At 41.7% G+C, this 20,064-nt stretch overlaps 1 protein-coding gene across 2 annotated transcripts in view; it reads right to left on the bottom strand.

Moving 5' to 3' along the window:
• Positions 1-207: 207 nt before the first annotated feature.
• PPP4R4 (protein phosphatase 4 regulatory subunit 4) overlaps positions 208-20,064 on the bottom strand; it is a 77,503-nt gene continuing 57,646 nt past the window's right edge. The window contains exons 13-25 of one of the 2 annotated variants that reach the window (XM_079948152.1): positions 19,555-19,638; positions 18,924-19,106; positions 17,161-17,266; positions 14,856-15,003; positions 12,478-12,622; positions 11,637-11,678; positions 11,472-11,546; positions 9,986-10,061; positions 8,682-8,759; positions 7,930-8,023; positions 6,225-6,292; positions 5,218-5,360; positions 208-403 (exon numbers count right to left, since the gene is read on the bottom strand). In XM_079948152.1, coding sequence (XP_079804278.1) covers positions 326-403; positions 5,218-5,360; positions 6,225-6,292; positions 7,930-8,023; positions 8,682-8,759; positions 9,986-10,061; positions 11,472-11,546; positions 11,637-11,678; positions 12,478-12,622; positions 14,856-15,003; positions 17,161-17,266; positions 18,924-19,106; positions 19,555-19,638 — 1,320 coding nt within the window. In that variant the 3' untranslated portion in view covers positions 208-325. Of the gene's footprint in view, positions 404-5,209; positions 5,361-6,224; positions 6,293-7,929; positions 8,024-8,681; positions 8,760-9,985; positions 10,062-11,471; positions 11,547-11,636; positions 11,679-12,477; positions 12,623-14,855; positions 15,004-17,160; positions 17,267-18,923; positions 19,107-19,554; positions 19,639-20,064 lie in introns of both variants that reach the window. The other variant, XM_079948153.1, reaches the window with a different exon arrangement.

Genomic DNA, 20,064 nt, shown 5'->3' on the forward strand with positions numbered 1-20,064 from the left:
ATAAGTATATTTTAAAGTAGGGGGCACTTGTATTCCAATTTGAAGAACCTGAACTATTAAAAGGCATAATTGAGAGGGAGGAAGGGGAGGTAAAACCCTGTCTCTTTAGCTGCAGCAGTTTTTAAGCACATTGCTAAAGTAACATTGAATTAAACACTTCACTTACAACATTGGAATTCTGCACATATTACATTATTTCTATGAAGATATTTTACAACATAGGAATTTATTTAACTGACAGAAGATGTTAACATTGTGAGATGTGGTCAGTCTCTCCTCTCTGGTCCTTATTGTTCAAGATTTTACTTCAACTCCTGCCAATCCTTCATCCACGTTGCCTCCAGTGGTCTTTGGTGTGCATCCTTTTTTTCACCAGCTCTAGGAGTTTGACTTCCTGTTTTTCCTTCAGGCAAAAACAAAAGAACCAAAATCACACAAGTCAGATTGGAATAGAATAAAGCAGAACTGCTGAACTTCACTGCTTTTAAGTATATCAATGGAAAAAAAAATATTGACTTAGTACAGCCATATTTTAAAAATTCTTTCCTATGGGCTTTGTGATCCTCAACACATTTATTGCAAGGTAAAAACCCAAAGCCATTCTCCTCCCTTAACTAGAACAAGAAGTTATGATATCTGTGCCTCAACTTTGGTGTCTCCATGTGCCATTCCTGCATCCCTCCAACGTCACTTTGGCCACCATAAAGGCTTTGGTGTTCAGAAGTCTGGCTTCCCAAATGCAGATGGAATTCTCCCTCACGTAAAAGAACTTGCACATCTGTTTCTATGCAGAGAATCAATCAATGAATGCATTCTTTGGTATTGATTCCACCATTCCATACTTTGAAATGAGCGTGGAAGCTCGCATTTGCTAAACAAAAGCACACATTGGGGCCTCAACTGAGGCAACAATTTAGAGAGGACTAAATCTATTAAAGCAGAGTATTTTATTAGAAATATGAGCTATCACAGTATTATTTCTCATCAGTTTTTAAAAACTGATCAACAGTTCAAAGTAGGCAGGATGCGATCTGCTTCTAAATTTCACACTGGTCCATATGGGGCTCTTGGTCAAACTGTGCCTTGGCAATACATTTCCTCCTGATTCAAAAGAGGAGCCACAGAGCATAAAAACCCATTAGGAATCCCTAAATACAACATACAGTCTACGGTGGCAACTATGGCATGGCAGTGGTGAGGGATAAGAATGTTGTGTTTCCCACCTCCCTGTGCATATGTTCAGTGTCATCTGGAAGGGCCATTTCAAGTGGTTAACCGGCTATTACATCTTTGTTTCTCCCAGCTAGAGGCTGATGCCTTGGCAGCCGACTAAGACTGACTTTCTAAACTCTTTGGCTGGGATCCAAAGAACTGCACTTCTAGTTCTGCACAGCTGGGGGGAAGTAGCACATCATAGCATGCATGAAACTGCTTTGGAAACTGGGGTTTTCGTAAACACTCTTTGTTGCAAAGCATAGGTCTGTGTCTCTTTTGTTCAGTGAGGGGGGAAAGTCAACAACTCCACTGGGCACAACCAAGTCTAACCATTAGCTCACTTGATCTTAGCCATAAACCACATATTGGAGGCATGCACACACACACACACAGAGAGAGAGAGAGACCTCTGCCTTCCTCATCTGATCTGTGTTGATCAGGGAAGGAGAGGGCTTATTGTCACCTTCTGCTCTTCAGATGATTGATCTGAGGACTGAGGAGGAATGATTTGCATTTGTATGTCGGGGGCTGAAAAGAGTTATTGAAATCTTTCCACCCATGCCACTGCCATCATAGAGGGAAATCACCCACTCCTTGATCAATCTGGAGAGGAGTTGATTTGATCACCCAGCACACTTTGGCCCTGCTCTCTGGCTTTGCTATGGTGAGAAATTTCGCGCCTTTCTATTTCTATCCTCACTGTTTGACAAATCAATGATTGACAAATCATTGTAGTTCTATGCTGATCAGAGCAGATCAGAAACAGGAAAGGGCACTCAGGGCTGTACTTATGTCTACCAAGTGATAAGGACTCAGGAAATGTTAAAGCATGCTAAAGTCCTCCCTCCTTTTCTGCTCTGCTTCAGTTGAGGGAGGGGTGCTTCAAGAAGAGAGGGAAGGAGGGTTCTTCCTCAGAGGTGGTCCAGGGGGTGATGTGCAGCTCAGACCTCTATTTTTTCACGCAGCTCTTTCCACAGATTCCACTGCCAGGCTGCAGACCAAATTGGATGGTGGTCTTGGGGCCAAAAACAAATGTGGGGGGTGGGGGTGGGATCAGACCCAGTCTATGGGGCAAAGCAGTTTGCCACTCCTGTTCTTTATCTTGTCTTCAGCAAGGACTTGTTTCCATAAACTGTGAGAAAATATGACCTAAAAGCAACCACCTTTCTTAAACTTAAGATGGCAACAGAGCTCGGCCGAGAAGTCAAGTCCTCCCAGCTCACACTGTGTTCAGACAACACTGAACAATGTGTCTTAAAGTATACATGAAAAGAAGCATTATAAATCACTGATATGTGAACAACTCACTTCTCGTTAAAGATACCTGTCTTTTGGGAGCAGATGTTAAATTACTGGAATTAATTAGAATGTTGCCATGTATTTCAGCACTGTATGCCCATGTGGTAAATTATTACGCACACATTCGCCCTAACCCATATTGCAGTGATTCATCTTACAAAGTAAGGACACCTGATTCCTCTCCAGATATATATTCAAATCTGTTGCCATGTAGGAGTGTAAGTGTAAGCTATTATGTTGAGAGAAAATTTCTAAAGCCCTTCACAATGAGCAGACACACAGAGGATAATAAAACCAAGCCCAGCATAACAGCATAATAGTAGCAGAACAGATTCTTTTGTTAATCCCCATGTTTATGATTCAGGGCTGCCGTCTATTCTAGGATGACTCATTTAACACAAACTCATTTAGCAATGAGTTTGTATGTGCTTCCTTCCTGCCCCCCTGAAGAATACCTCCCCTATGTGTGGTCTCCTGTGGGTTTGAGGCATGTGCTGGATGAAACCCTTCCACATACTACCATGTGCTACAAATGAAATTCATGGGGCTTCTGTAGCAGAGGGCTGATTCAGATATCTGAGGATTCCCAGTGCTCCGAGTTAAGTAGTACCAAAACACACACATGTTGGGGTGCAACCGTGTGTAACACTCATATTTTCAGGTGGAAATAATACATAGCCAGCAAAACCAGATTAAATAACACGTGTGTGCACACTGAACACATGTGCCTTCTGGAATCTCACATTTCTCTGATCCATAAATCTACAGGTAGTTAACCTCCTTCCAGCATTCATATATTGGGGGCACACAGATGCAGTCACACAAAGTTTAGCTATACTAGACAAACCTATGTTGACTTTCCCCAAATAATCCCAGGATTTGTAGTGTGGTGAAGGTGCTAAGAATTCTGTTACAAATTCTCAGCACAATCATCTATTATAGTCCATGGAGGGTGAATTTTTTATTTAAAAAAAACCTTATAGTTTCCTCCCCCCACCCACCCCACAAGAAGAAACCCAAAGCAGTTTACATCAATAAAATATACCGTATTTTTCGCACCATAGGACGCACCTTTTCTCTCCTAAAAAGCAAGGGAAAATGTGTGTGTGTCCTATGGAGCGAATGCAGGGGGGAGGCAGTCGGGAAAAGCCCCCAAGAGCCGCACACAAGCTCCGTGCGCTCTTGTGGGCTTTTCCCAGGAGGGAGAAGGGACTGACTGGCCGCATCAGTTGCTTCTCCCACCTCCCAGAAAAGCCAGGAGAAGCTGCGATCTCTTTAAAGGGGTTGTGTGGCTTCTGCGGGCTTTTGCGAGAGGTGAGGGAATCCCCCCACCTCCCAGGAAAGCCAGAAGAAGCCGTGCAGCCCTTTTAAAGTGTGCGCGGCTTCTGCCAGTTTTGCGAAAGGTGAGGGAATCCCCCCACCTCCCAGAAAAGCTAGGAAAGCCCTGCGCAGCGTCTCCCGGCAAGGAGAGGCTGCACGGGGCTATGGATTCTTTAGCCCCACGCAGCCTCTCCCGGGAGGGAGAGGCTGCACGGGGCTAAAGGGGAAGTCAAAACAGCGAGCGGGATCCATCCCGCTCCCTGCCTTGGCTTGCTCCATAGCTGCGCGCAACCCCTCCGGCAAGGAGAGGCTGCACGGGGCTAAAGGGGAAGCCAAAACAGCTAGCAGGATCCATCCTGCTCGCTGCCTTGGCTTGTGCCATAGCCGCGCGCAACCCCTCCGGCAGGGAGAGGTTATGCGCAGCCTGTACGCTGCTCTTTGGGGCTGGGGGAAAAATATTTTTGTTCTTGATTCCCCCCCCCCCTAAAAAGTGGGTGCGCCCTATGGTCCGGTGCACCCTATAGTGCGAAAAATACGGTATATCCAATAAGACAAACACAAAATGCATTAAAATATCATCAGAAAATACCCTCATCATAAAAATGAAAACCAGGTAGGAGAAAATTACTGTTAGCAGTGTTGAACTCTCCCTACCATGCCTTACAGACTTATATATTTCTAGAAACTTCTTCAGCGCAGACATTATTCTAGCCCTCATGCTAGCCAGGATGCCAGAATTCTAGTTCTCCTTACATCCAGGGAACAAGAACACCATATTTGTAGTTAGTTTGCAATTCTCATGGCAGGGCCTGTTTCTTTCTCTCTCCCTCTTTATTATTGATGTGAGCCATTTTGGGAAACAATAATTTTAGGAAATAAGGTAAAATAAGGAAGGAAGGTTGCACATTTTAAACTGTTTTTTTTGAAGTTTTGATTGTATTGTTTTAGAATGGACATATTTGCCGCTCCATCAGAGGAAGAGCGGTACATAAACCTTAAGAAATAAATAGCAATAGTTTTCAAAAGAACAGAATAGGCACAGCCTCCCCAATAAGAAATTATCAAATACCAGAGCAGAGGGCTCAATTCTGATTTGCTATGTAACTTAGCTCTGGCTTGTCCAGTCCTATTAATGAATAGGCATGGCAACAACTGCAAATCTACTGCAACCACCAGCTTCACACTGATCCTGAGGCTGTGGGTAAACGCAGTAATTTTAAATAACTAGGCTCCTTTATACTTGCAGAAATGTCTACATGGAGAATATGCTCATCATAAAAGCTAACTAACTAAAAATTCAAGGATGGAAAATTAGCCTTTCACTTTAAGGCTGCATAGCCTTAAAATTGTGCCCTAACTTTAGTCGATCACTTACAAGCTAACCTTCCGCGAATGGCTTTCTTTACTCCCGTTGCTCTTCTGATCAACTGAATTACTTGTATTACGAGAGGAAGATGGTAAGGTGGAAGCCGAGGAGAACGCAGCAGTCCCACTGGGGTTGCTAGAGCGAGTACGGAAGGAATCATCTGAAAGACAAGGAGGAAATGTTAACACAGTAATTGGCAGTATCTGGGTGCAGCTGTTGCTACCAGAGCTGTGATTTTGTTAGCTGCTTGTACAGAATGTTTATAAAGATCATGTGTACTTGTTTATTTGTTTCATTTCTTAAAAAAATAATTTTAATTGAATTTTCAAACAATTTACATTTCAAATTATCTTTTATTATACCATACTTTCTTTGACTTCCCTCCCTCCCCTTCCAAGCTTCATTTAACTTATTCACCATTCCTGCATATTTTAGTGTAGCCATCTAATTCTGTTCTCCTATCTTACATTACTTCAATATATGTTATACTGTTAAATTTACTTTAATATTGCCTGTGTTTTCAACTGTGCACAATTATTTTCAATATACTCAACAAAATTTTTCCACTCTTCTTTAAGAAGAAGAAGAAGAAGAAGAGGAGGAGTTTGGATTTGATATCCCGCCTTTCACTCCCTTTAAGGAGTCTCAAAGTGGCTAACATTCTCCTTTCCCTTTCTCCCCCACAACAAACACTCTGTGAGGTGAGTGGGGCTGAGAGAATTCAGAGAAGTGTGACTAGCCCAAGGTCACCCAGCAGCTGCATGTGGAGGAGCGGGGAAGCGAACCCGGTTCCCCAGATTACGAGACTACCGCTCTTAACCACTGCACCACACTGGCTCTCAAATACCTGTTTTCCTTGCTCTCTTATTCTACATATTAGACCTGCTGCTTGTTTATTTTTTTCAGTCTGGCCAGCGCTAAGGACAATGGGCCCCAAATGTCTTTGAGCACAAGGGGAATCTAATAAAAGAATTCTAATAAACACATTCCCCTCGCCCCCCCAAAAAGTAACCAAGCTGCTTACCTGAAAAGGAGAACATAGAACCTTTTCCTACTGCTGATACTGAAGTATATCCTGTTGAAGAACTTTTGCTGAAGGGGTACAAAAATATGTGATGATGTTATAAAGCATAACCATCCTTAGTCATGGGCAGGCCCTCCCCCTCACATTTCAGAATGGGCCGGCCCAGGTAAATAACAAATAATTTCCCTTTCCAAATGGAAAAGAACTTGCATGATTTAAAATCCCATTCTAAGCACTTCAACCAAATCTTCTCTCATGAGCCCCTCCCTCCACCTTTCCTTTCCTCCTTCCCCAAATGTGCCTGGTGAATTTGCAGCAATGAAGGCTGACACCAGTACCTCCATTATGTATTTATTGTAAAACATTTGTATCCTGCCATTCAGTTCAAAAATCTTCACAGAAGTTCACATCAGAAACTAAAACAATCTATAATACGTTAATAATACAAAGGCTTTAAAGGAGGGGAGAACCAAATTAATGGGTCATAAAATACAGCAGAGACATAAAATAACTGCAAGACATAACAGTGCAAGAATATCCTAATGGTCCATAAATATCAATACTAAGGCTACTGGTGCTGGGCCTTAAAGGTAAGATAATTCTCCAACCTGGATACCACTACAGAAAAGGACCTGTCCTGCATCCCAGCCCATCAAAATGCAGGTAACTGACAGATATGGAATATGTCCTCCAATGATGGACACGGTAGGTGGGCTGGCTCATATGAGAGAAAACAGGTATGTTTGGGACTTTATACATAGTGACCAAAACCTTCAATTTGTGCCCATAAATGTACTGGTAACTAATAAAGATGGCATGGCCCAGTTGTGATTCTAGCTGCCACATTCTGTACCAGCTAAAGCTTCTGAACACTCTTTAAGGGCAGCCCCACACAGAGCATGATCCAATCACCTCATCTAGATAACACAGAATCATAGAATTGTAGAATTGGAAGGGACCACAAAGGTCATGTAGTCCAAGCCCCTGCAATGCAGGAATATTTTCCCCAATGTAGCGCTCAAACCCACCACCCTCATATTAAGAGGCTTGTGTTCTACCGACTGAGAACTAGGGCATGTGAGGTAAGGGTGCAAATGGTATACTAACTGAAACTTTGCAAAGGCAGTCCTGTAAAACTGACTCCAGCAGCACCCCAGATGTCCCACCTGGTCAGTAGAAGTGCTACTCCATCCAGAACAGGCTGTAACTTTCATCCCTGACTGGTTCTGCTAAATGACCACTGTATCATTACAGTTTATTGCTGTTCTTGCAGATGGAGGAGAAATCAATGTGACTTCATGGGGATTAGAATGAAACTTTCAATTGGTTTCACACTTCTCCAAATTTTGCAGTGTGGTTTTTGATCAAACATACGTACAAAATGCTTATTTTTCAGACAAGAGCCACACAAAATGCATATTAGGAAAAATGCATATAAAGCAATAATAGTTTAGATGTGCTTTTTAAAAAACTGCAAAAAACTGGGAAAGAATAGACTGCTAGCCAAGCTAATGCAGAATGGAAATTGTCTGATCCATTCATCCCTAACTGTCCATCATTTCTCTAGAAATCAACTAAAGAATAACACCATGCTATTAGTATACAACTAGAGAAAGGTAAGTACGTTTCCATAAAGAACAACCAAAGTGGTCTATAGGATTGCCATCTCTGTCACAGACACATCGAAAAAATAAATATTACATACCTGGGACACTTGTCTATGTTTCCATATTTTGAGTGCAAGGCTTGACTACTGAAAGACTGGCTTCGAACCAATTTTGACTTTTTCACTTCTTTACCTAGGGGACAATTAAAAAACCCCAACACAATTTATTGTGGGCTTATTACATAATTTGCTGGCAACAATAGGAGGATTCACACTGCAGGGAAAGAACAATTGGAACAGAGACCTAGAAAAGCATGATGGAGTTCTGGCAATCAGTTTTCATCATTGAGCATAAAGGTCTACCTATAATTTCGTGTGATTTTTGGTCAAAACATGTAAGCAGTTACCCGAATTTACAGGGCCTGATATAACTGAAGGGGAATGAGCAGAAAAAACTTGTATCAGGTACATGGCCATGAAACCTAAGGAGAGAGATTGCGGAAGCAGAGCCAGTAGGCAGGTTGCCTGAAACCCAAACTGTCCAGTTAGCTAAAGAACAAGTAGGATGTTCAAGCAACAACTGCAGAGGGGTGGGCAGCCACAGGGAATATAGAAGCTATGGTTGCAAGGACACCTGTTCCTGGCAGCGTAAGACTGCAGGGACATTCTTAGAGCACCTTTGAATCTTGGCTCCTACCGTTCACCATTTGTTCAACTCTGCACTGGCAACTTCAATGAGTTTGGAGCCCACTCAGCTGTCTATCTTGGGGTTTTCTACCTGTGTTTTCTTATGTTCATTGTGGTGTGGACATATATTTTAAAACAGATGAAAGGTGTTTGTTTTTTCTTACCTGCTGCAGCACCCGGATTTCCGGAAACAGACATTGGTATAGTTTTGGCCAAAGTTGTTGATGCTTTACTGTCTCTACCTAAAACAAAGGTCATTTTAAGCATTCCACTCAGGTTATCTGAAGAAGTAAATACTGCACAATATGACAGTCTGTCATAACATCTTAAACACCACACAACCATATTGAAACTCTAGAAGAAAGCAGATGGGATAATACATTATCCTGGAGTAAAATCTGTCACGTGTCCCATCAATGTATCAATGCCATGCTTTCAATCACAGCAGAAACTGACTATACTGAAGAGCAGACCACTATCTATTGCAGATGTTTTAGATATGATTTTTTCCTGCTACAGGGCATGAACTGGACTAAGTGCCCCATGTTATTTCTTTCAGCTCTAAGGGGCTGACCATTGAAACTGATGCATGAAGAACTTAGGAAAGTGTGGTTTGGGGTCTACATCTAGAATGTATTTGTTGCTGATGCAGCAAAAGGTATTGGCCTAGTGTAGATATAATGCTGGCTCCCGGAAAACCATGGTTTTGCTTGTATTTAATTTTGATTCAGATTTGTCATGGCCAATGGCTAGTTCAATAAAGTTATTTGGATTGGATTGAAATCAGGAGCAAATATATTCCTTCCTTTTGTATTTTCCAAAGCGATTCCTCCCAGCTTCTCTTCCAGGACTGACTATGGTTTTGTGCTACTTATGCAGGACATGTTCTCTTATAACTATTGTTTGCAAGCCCACTTCAAAGTAGAATTTCTGAAAGGAACATAGCTTTCACTAACAATAGTTTGCATCAATGCACATGTAACACAAAAACATAGTCAGGCCTAGTAACTGAAGGGAGGCTAGATGGTTGTAGATTACAAGAGGCAGGGTCAGAGGAACCTAACAAGTTATCCAAAAGGACATTTTCAGATTCCACAGATCCAGAAAGCCTGGCACCCTGCTACTCTGGAACCATCTGCTCCAGTGTATTGAATGAGGTTTTGCCTGGTAAGCAGCAGAAAACAGGATCTGCCCCACTTGCCGACTTCAGTCACACAAGTTATTGATTGTATGACCGTGGCCAAAGCATTTCCTAAATGTTGGGTTGTAAGAGTGTGCAATGCTTTGACATGCATTTCTCACACTAAATTAGTGGCAGCCAGAAGATTAATATGACCATCCCCCGTGTCTGTGAATGCAACATTAACCCAGTTTAGAAATAGTCCTTGCCACCTCCACCTCAGCATCCTCCACTCCCCATAGAAAGAAATTAAGAAGCCTCTGGGAAAAGAAACAAAAGAACACTTACGCTTCTTTTCATACATTTTATCGCTCATACTGGTAGACCTGCCCTCATTTTGCTGTTTCTCTTTTTCTAATTGTTCCTGTTGTGGAAACAATTTAACAACAGTGGTAATGGAAACTTAAAACCTAAAATTTGTTGGCTGCAAGCTGCAGACAGGCATGCTTCCACAACCCAGTCAGCTTCAGAAGAGAGGAAGATGCAGCCTGAAATGCCACCAATTATAAGTAATAAATTATCATTATCATCATTATTATTATTGGTTAAACAGCCATTTGCTCATAGCACACTCTCCCCAGAAATTGTCCCTCTCCTCTGCAGCCCCCCTCCCCAATTACAAATACCTCTCCAGTAATATCACACAGGGTTGTGATATTTTATACAAAGCAGAGTGTGGTCGCTTTCCCTCAGCTTTCCCTCTCTGAAATGTCGAGGTAGACTATAGGAATTATGCTGAAAATTGAGCAACCCAAACTTGAACTCATGTGCAACCCAAACCTGAACTCATGACCTGGACATATATGGTGAAACGTTTGAGACTACTGCAAGAAAACAGTTAGCACAGAGGCTAAGAATATAAACTGGGATTCAAGATGTCCCAGTTATAAAATATTGCCTCAGTCATGAACAGGGACAGGTCTGCCATGCAGCAGGGTGAAGCAACCTCACCACTGGCCACAGGGAGGATAAATGAGGGTGTTCGAATAGTGCAGCAAAGTGTCGTCCTCAGTAGGGTGTGTGTAGCATTTGGGCTCCATTTCACCCAGCAAAAGCTCTTCTGCTAGAACTGACTAAGAAATCTGATACCCTAGGGCACTATTCCTTTATTTGCATCGCAATGCCAGCCTACCTTCAAAAGCTGCTTGCCGGGAAGGACGGAGCTGCCACGCTAGCTTTCTGGCAGGTGGGCCGCTGCTGCTTACCAGGAGACAGAGGCACAGGGGCAAGGCAGCAGAAAGGGTGGCACACTGCAAACACACCATTAGGAGTGCCGGATTGGCTCCGTCAGTGCGTATGCAACACCCTGATCTCCCCACCACTTTGCCCTCCTGGTAAGCAACAGGGGCCCATCTGCTAGGAAGTGAGCAGCGCAGCTCTGCCTATCCCAGCAAGCTGCTTCTGTCTACCTTGCAGAATTGCTGTATGGGTTATTGAGATAATGTTAGGTTATACTATACATATATTATTATTACTGCTAAAAGAATCACAAACTTGATGTAGTTTACAGGGCATTTTCTCCTGCCAGTAATTTGAAATCTATATATGTAGACTGCAACTGCTAAAGGCTCTGTCCATTTCCTCCTGCACCAGGACCTCCTCTCAGACAAATAAGCACTGTGACACAGTATGTCTTAGGTTACATATATGGAGAATGTTTAAGATTGCTGTTCCCTGGCCCTGCTTTATCAGGGAATTATTTTAAATCTTCACTCTGGATCCATTGGAAAGTCTACATGATACTCAGTTAGCTTAATGTCTATCGTAAACATACCATTTCCAAAAGTAGGTGCTCCTCTCTTTCTTTTTGCTGGTCCAATAGATCATTTTCATAAAACCTCTTCTGAAACTGTTTGAAGGTTAAAACAAACAAGCCATCAGTGATCATGCCAATGGTTTCAGCTTGTTATTTCAGGTTATCATCTTAGAAGATACTTACCGCATCCAAAGAGGTTTCCATTCTGTCCAGTTCCAGCACCATCTATTTAAAAAGTTTAATTATTATTTTAGGTTGTTTTAATGTTTTGTTTTGTTTAAAAAACCAGTTTGATCTCCTGACACTGAGTCTTGAAATATTTGTGGGATTTTCCACAGAGATTTCCACTTAAATATGGGTATAGGTATTGAAAAAAAGAAAAGGAACTAACTAGCAACATGGGTTAGAGTCTCACTAAAGTTTTTCGTGTGCAGACATTTTACATTATTAGAGTAGAACACTAAGACATTATAGTAAGGAAGCCCAGCTAGTGTTCTGTCATCATCAGATCTACTGAAATCTAGATGAACACAACTGAAAATTATTTCTAACAATTGTGAAATTTACTGTCTTTTACTGTCTCAGCTCTAGATACAGGCACTAAATCACAGTTCACACTTTTGCAAATTGGTAAAACATATTCAGAATCTTCCCACTACACTATATAAACAGAATTTTAAGAAGTAAGACATTAGCAATCACTGAATGACCAAGGGTTGTGTCCAACTAAATTATACTGAGTAGATACATTGAAACTAATGGGCATAAGTTAGTAATGTTAATTATATTTCATGGATGGTATTCAACACTAGTCCTACTCAGAGTAAAACCAATGAAGTTAATGGTCATGACTAAGGCCTATTAATTTCAATGGGTCTACTCTAAGTAGGACTTAGTTAAGCACAACCCAGTGGGTTTACTCTGTGTGTGACTAGCAGTTGATATAACCCTAGGAAATTACTAAAATGCACTTGCAACATGAAAAAAATACTGGATGAGTAAAAGAAGAAACCACCCCACATACTTTTTTAACAATGCTCAGAACATCTTTGTCTTTCTCCTCACAAAGAAGTTTTCTTACACACAGTTCTAGCTGCTGTAGTAAATGCTTATCTGTGGGAACCTTGAGAGTAGACTTCACTTTTGGCAATAAATAACAAAGCTTCATTCTACAGAGGGAAAAGCAAGATTTATATAGGAGGAAAGTAAAGATCTGGCAATAGGTTAAGAAAAACAAACAGTGTATCTCTCCTTTATTAGTATCCCTTTGGTTTATGTACATAGGACGAGAAGAAGTGGCCTTATACCAAGATAGACCTTTGATCCATCTAGCTCAGGATTGTCCACATTGACTGGTAGCAGCTTAGTGAAAAATACTGTGGTGCACAGCACACTTCCCCAGCCTCTCAAACTTAGGTCTCCCAGATGTTGCTGGACTACAACTCCCATCATTCCTAACTCAGGGGTGATGGGAGTTGTAGTCCAACAACATCTGGGGACCCAAGGTTGAGAAAGACTGCTCTATCCTATATATTTTCTTTTGTTTTAAAAGTGTGCATCCACCTTGACCCATACATCTCTTCTGCCCTGTCACTTCAAACGCTCTCCTTTTCTAGGTCAAAGGATTCCTGAGTTCTCGATTGCAAAGGAACAGAAAGTACTGTCCTTTTCTTTAGCTTGGTCCTGTCTATCTATATAAGGTTTTAGGTCTCTGAGGCAAGGACCATGCTATTTATGTGTCCTCTCAACAGTACAATAGACACCGTACAATATAGAAACGCTAAACAATAAATGTTATGAGCTGTTGGAGAGTTATAATGTTCCATCACTTAATAGCAACCAATTTCTCCTGGCCTGCTTTTTAATTATCCTTTCGTGTACAGTTTAGGGCAATAAAGTAAGAGTAAGGAACCAGTAAAAAACTGCAATCTTTGCTAAAATAAGGCAATGCAGTAACCATCTGCTGAACATTTCGGAGCAACGGGACATGCCACTTTGGGCAGAAGCTCCCTTCAAAGAAACCACTCTTAAAACATACACCATCCTTTATGAATGCGAATTTGTGTAGATGTGTCCACAAGTCAAACAAACCAGCTGGTTCACCAGCTACAGCCGTTTCTGGGTAGAAAGAGCTTGACCACAATAATCCCTGCTCTAATAACTTCCTTTTTGGACTACTGCAATGTACTTTAAGATGACTTAGAGGCTTCAACTACTGCAGAATGCAGCTGCCATAGTATTAGTTCAGTTCAGTTAGTTGGAATCATGTGACTCTGATTCTAGAAGATTTACATTGGCTAACTACATGCTTCTGGGATGAATTTGAGGTGCTGGTAACCTATAAAGCCCTAAAAGACTTGGGGTCCAAAGAGCTGGAGGGACACCTCTCCCTGTATCTGTCTGCCCATGAGCCAAGATCAGGAGAGGAGGCCTCTCTTGACGTTCTACCATTGAGACACGTATATCATGAGGTGAGACATAAAAATGTCTTCTGTGCTGTGACACTCCATCTATGGAATGTCATTCTCCTGGAAACATATTTGGCACTAACATTATTACTGCCAGAGAAAGATTCATTTGTTTCCCTGGGCACTTGCAGCAGCCTTGTGGTTTCCGTAATTTTAAAGTTTGTACTGCACTCTAAGTTATACTTGTTCTTTGTTTGATTGTTATAGTATTTTACATATTGGGGGGGGGGGACTGCAATTTTTACTGTACCCAGCCCTGAGATCTTATGATGAAGGGTGGGGGTCAGAAATGTACTGTATTTAATATAATGAATACATAATAATCATGACAAGCTCTGCTACACACCCATTAGGGACTTGCTGGAGTGTGGCCCTCATCTCCACCTGCTTTTTTGTGTCTGAAGTTGTCTATTACAGAGTCCCTTTCAACTTCAAAAAGTTATTTGCTCATGCTTCCTTTTTATATTATCTGGAAGGTTACATAGAAAACCACTTCAGCTTCTTCCTTGTAAACATTTTTCACACCTCTCTCCTCATATTTCCTTCTCTCCTCCATATGCCTCTGGGCAACATCATGCCTATTATATATTTTAATTTCTGTGCTGCATAATACACAATTTGTCAAACAGCCAATATCAAACCTGCTTAAATCAGGAGAAATGTTAGCTTCAGACTTCAAAAGGCTAAGGACTGAACTCAGAATAGATAACCTCTTCTGAGGACTGCCATGCCACTGTTACACAACAGTATAATATATTGCAGCATTAATACTGAGATAATACTGGGTAACGAACAAGGTGGTGTAGAGGTGAATTCTTACTCAAGAAATGAATACAAGGCTTCCCAAGCAAATTGCCAACCCACTCTAGACAACATCAATATAAAACATCTTGACCAAGCCACAAAGATTTTTTTAACACAACTTGTGCAGTACCTCACGTTTGCAACTGGATCATGTGTAAGCTCAAGCACTGGGAGAAAGAAGTATTCACAGAAAAAAGATTTGGAAAAGAGTTCTATGATGAATTCACAGGTATCTAAAAAACGCAATCTGTTCCAGTAGCTTTTTCCTTGGCCCAACTCTGGAAAAAAATGATTAAAAGAAACTGACGATCACCATATGTAGATTTTCATTTTGTTTTACTGCACAAGAAATGCATAGAAATGCAATATATAATCTCAAAGTTAATTTAATGGGATGAGCTCAATACAAACTGATCCTGGAAAATGTTTTATGTCATTTTCAATAATGTGAAAAGATTAGTCATAAGTCCTGTAAAGACAGAACACTGTTAATCTTTAAAACAAAGCTGAAAGATCAAGAGACGACCATGGGTTCCCTCCCCCCCCCCTTCTTCCGGTTCTCTAGCATGAACTCCACCAGGGTTTAGCATTACATTGTACCAACAGCCAGCCTCCCACTTAAGGTGGGTCAGCAAAACAGCTTCAAGCCAGGTTGGTTTTCAATCTTAGTTAGAGAAGCTTGCCATGGTTAACACTAACCATGGTTGACATTGGTACCATGGTACAGGGTTAAAGCTGACAAGGGAAAGAAGTGGAGGAAATTCATGTTAGGGAGCAACGAAGGCAGACGGGTCCCATGACCACACCATAACTACAGTTTCATCTACACTGGACCAATTTATTTTCTCAATTTGATTTGACCACCAGAAAAATGCAGTTTCCCATGGGAATAATTAATGCCTGAATTGGAAACCAAGATATATTTGATGCTATTGCCTAAGAAAGTTTGAAGTATGAACATTTAAATTAATCAACTGTTTCTCATCCTTTGCGTATTCTTTTGGTAGGTCTGCAAATAAAAACATCTTGAAGATCCCAGGCCACAGAGAGGTTAGGCTGGCCTCAACTAGAGCCAGGGCCTTTTCGGCCGTGGCTCCAATCTGGTGGAACGCTCTGTCACAAGAGACTAGGGCCCTGCGGGACTTGACATCTTTCCGCAGGGCCTGTAAGACAGAGCTGTTCCACCAGGCCTTTGGTCAGGGCGCAGCCTGACCCCCCTCCTCTGGCAACCTGCACAGAATTTTGCTTAATGGTTGCCATCAATTTGATTTTATTTAATTTTTATAATGAAATGTTTTTAGAATCGTTGGATTATTTTGATTGTTGTTAGCCGCCCTGAGCCCAGCTTCGGCTGGGGATGGCGGGATATAAATAAAAAAAAATATTATTATTATTATTACAAGTGCAGATGAGAAAGTTGGTGTCTGTCAGCCATTATTACATTATTTAAAACCTCTAAATTTATAGATACAGTGAGACCTCGGGTTACATACACTTCAGGTTACAGACTCCGCTAACCCAGAAATATTACCTCGGGTTAAGAACTTTACTTCAGGATGAGAACAGAAATTGTGCTCCGGCAGCGCGGCAGCAGGAGGCCCCATTAGCTAAAGTGGTGCTTCAGGTTAAGAACAGTTTCAGGTTAAGTACAGACCTCCGGAACGAATTAAGTACTTAACCTGAGGTACCACTGTATAGATATATATAGATGTAGATTAGATAGTTTTCAGAAACTTTAAAATGCAGCACTTTGAAAATGGAGTCTCTGGTTACTCTGATACCAATATAACTGTGTTGAAGTGTCTGAACATGTTACACCACCATGGTGTCAGACCACTGGTCCATTTCTATTCCAATTGGCAGGGGTTCTATAAGGACTTGCTAAACTGAGATCCTTCATTTATTTTACTTTATTTATTACCTTTACATACCTTCCAAGGATTCTGCACATGGTTTTCCCCCTCCCTATTTTATTTCATAGCAACCCTTTAATGAGGTAGGTTAGGCTAGGATATGGTGACTGGCCCTAGGTCACTCAGGGAGCTTCATGGCTGAATGGGGTTTCGAACCCTGCTCTGTCAAGTCCCAGTCCAATACTCTGTCCATTATGTTACACTGGCTCTTTCACACCTTTAGCTCAGAGATGGGGAACCTGAAGCCCTCCAGAGCTTATTAGACTCAACTCCTAACAGTCCCAACCTGCATGGGCCACTGCTGAGGGATGGTGGAAGCTGTACAACAATGTCTAGGACCACAGGTTCCTCATCCCTGCTTTAACTGAAGATATGAATGAACCTGGGACCTTAAGATTGTAAAATGTTTGCTGCACTGTAAAGATAGGAATCTTCCCCTCTTGTACAACTCTACACACAGTTGCCACCCCTTTTTCCAAATTACACTGCTGTCCTCAAAACAAAGAGAAAATCAGGACTTACGCTCAATCAGTTTCTGGATGACTTCATGCCTCTGTTCTTGTTTGCGATTGTAACGTAAATATACACACAGGGTTCGAGCAGCTGCTTTTTGGACAGGTAAAACATTCTTCAAGAAAGAAAGGAAATACATTTAATCCTACAGTCTCTGTAAGTATTCAGATTGTTTTCACATTGTTGATTGATTGTATTCACATTGTTGATTGAAGAGCATTAAGGATAATTAATGGCTAATGGTATGGAGGGGGGTGAAGGGAGAGAGTAGAAGCAACTGAAGAATTGGTATTTAAGAAATCTGAAATGCACTTAAATTGAATTTGCCACTACTCCCCAAAGCCTAATCCTTAAAACTTGAATCTAAAAAATGAAGCAATTTCAAATGTTTGTGTGATAGCGGGTAGTAAATTCTCAAAATCATTCCCAATTGATTGGTTTCTTACTGAATATATTGCGTTTTACAGCTTATTTTATTTTGCTTATTTTTGCACATAACATATGCCAAGAGCGTTCATAATGTGACATTATTCCTATGGGGAGACAATTGGGCAGGGAGGGGAGCAGGGAAATGTGTGAAGTCAGTGCAAGTTTTTATTTCCCTCATGAACACATGAGTCAGGAAATGCGGGGAGGGAAACACTTTTGTTTAAATGCAGACGTCAATCTTCCCAATCCACTGAAGTGAATGGAGTAGGCTTTGGCGTTAGGCAAACCCCATGTGCTTCTGAACCGCTAACTTTGCAGCAATCAATAGATTAAGACAGATGCCTTTGAGGTCTTCATCCAAAACATACAATAAGCTGGCTTTCCAAATGAGTGGATTTAGAATAGAGGTGTAAACCCTCTGGGAGGCTTCAAATAGAGCTCTTTCTCTTTTTGCTGTCTCAGCACAAGTAGTAGAGTTTTGACCACATTCCACTTTACTTTTAATTTTCAGAAGTTATGCTACCTGCTGAATACTTCAGTGACAAAATATACTTAATAGTAATGAAGAACATTAAAACAAAACAAAGTTCTCATGCTTCACACTGCTAACAAATGTTTTTCCACTACCTGGCATTTCATACTGCCGTGTCGTTTACTGTTTAAGGTTGAAATCCTACATCCAATTACCTGGGGATAAGACCCATTGAACTCAGTGGGGTTAACTTCAGATTAGATAGCAGCCCTACTCAGAGAGCAGGAGAGTGAAAGATCCACCACTGCACCTGACAGATAGTGCCAGCAGGGTGGAAACAACTTGCCAAGTTTGTCTGCAAGGCCATTTCCCCCAAATCATGCCCACCCACTGACATCACTCCTGACACATCTAACGGGTGCTTGGGCATTGTTAAATTCTGCATTGGCTGCACACCCATTCCCAGCAGTGGACAGTAGTGTGAAGGCAAACTGAGCACGATTTAATCTCTGCTCATCCCACCCCATACAACTACACTAGTGGCCAAAATTGCAGAAACCTTTTGGAAAACGTGTATTTCTGAGGTTTGATGGCTCATAACACCACTACTTTTTGGAGTAATACCATAAAATTATATATCAGCCCTCTCTGAGCAGGGCTGCTCTCAATGCACCACAACATCACCTAGGTGACCTCAGAGATCATTTCAATTTCAAATATTCTGATTATTTCTACTTTTTGTTAAGTATTTTTGTTTTTTTACTTGGTTTAGGGGGGCAACTGCCCTCCCTGGATATGCCCATGCCTCCTATAATATTTCAGAAGGAAGTACAAGGAAGCAAGAGAGAGAGAGAGATCACAGGGAACTCACGTTTGTCATAATGATGCTCAACATTCTATGCAAAAAGCGATAATAAATTTGATCACTTGAGATGACATGAGGCAGGCAGGCATATTTTTGTAGTAGCTTCTCATGAGTCCTCCATTTCAAAGAGGTTGCTGCTCTCTGCTCCGCTCTTGTTAGCGCTGGGATCAACTCTGGGAAATTCAATAACTAAAGAATGGCAAGGATCCAGGGGATAGGAGAAGAAATGCAAATTATATCACTGAACAACAAACTGCCATCTTTCAAATACACACAGTCTACTTACTCTGCCATACGTGGTCTTCTGGACATTCACTGTGGTTCTCCCCCACCCCCTGTTGAATTCTCCCTAGAGCGACAGAACAGGGGGCTACAGCTGAAAAGGAGGACCTGGACTCCCACCCAGTGTGCACACAAGTGCTTTGCATATGCACATGGACTCTTTGGATCCCAACCAAATCCTCAATGTCAGCTCCAGAAATAGCTTAGGTTGTGTGAGTTTGATACTTGGGCCATGTCTACCAAGCAGCAGAAGGAGTTATCTTGGTTGCTTTGTGCTACAAGCTGGTGGTCAGTTGCCTCAAAGAGGCAATTGGGAAACACTTCCGATGTTCAGAACAGGATTCTGCCACCTTACCTTGCTCTCTGTTCCGATGTTTTCTCCTCCAGTAGACAATAGTTCAAGAATTTCAGGAAGGTAGCCTATTAATGCATCTAACACCTAGTTAAAGAAAAGATGAGTCGCTGACATTTATGTGACAAAGACATCATTCACGTTACATCTCTCTCGTTTTCATTTTAGTCCTCTCCACAGGACTACAGCTGCTGCTGTGTGGGGAATTGAAGGGGAAAGGAAAATTCCCACCCTTATCTGTAGGAGCCAGGAGGCAGTGGCGAAGGTAAGACACTATAAAAGTCTACACTCACTGACTGGACAGTTAGTTGGCTGTGGCGCAGATGAAGGCTGTTAACATCAACAGAGATGCCTATCCCGTCAGCAACGGTATGTTCGTGTGGTGCTAAAACACCTTTTGTCTCCCAGAACTTACAAAAAAGAGCAAATATCTGAAAGCCTGTCACATGGAGGGGAGCAAAACCTTGTTCACTGTTGCAGAACCAGGTCTAATGTGCTTAAGTCACAAGATGA

This window comes from Podarcis cretensis (genome assembly GCF_951804945.1).
Source record: "Podarcis cretensis genome assembly, chromosome: 1".
Lineage (NCBI taxonomy): Eukaryota > Metazoa > Chordata > Lepidosauria > Squamata > Lacertidae > Podarcis > Podarcis cretensis.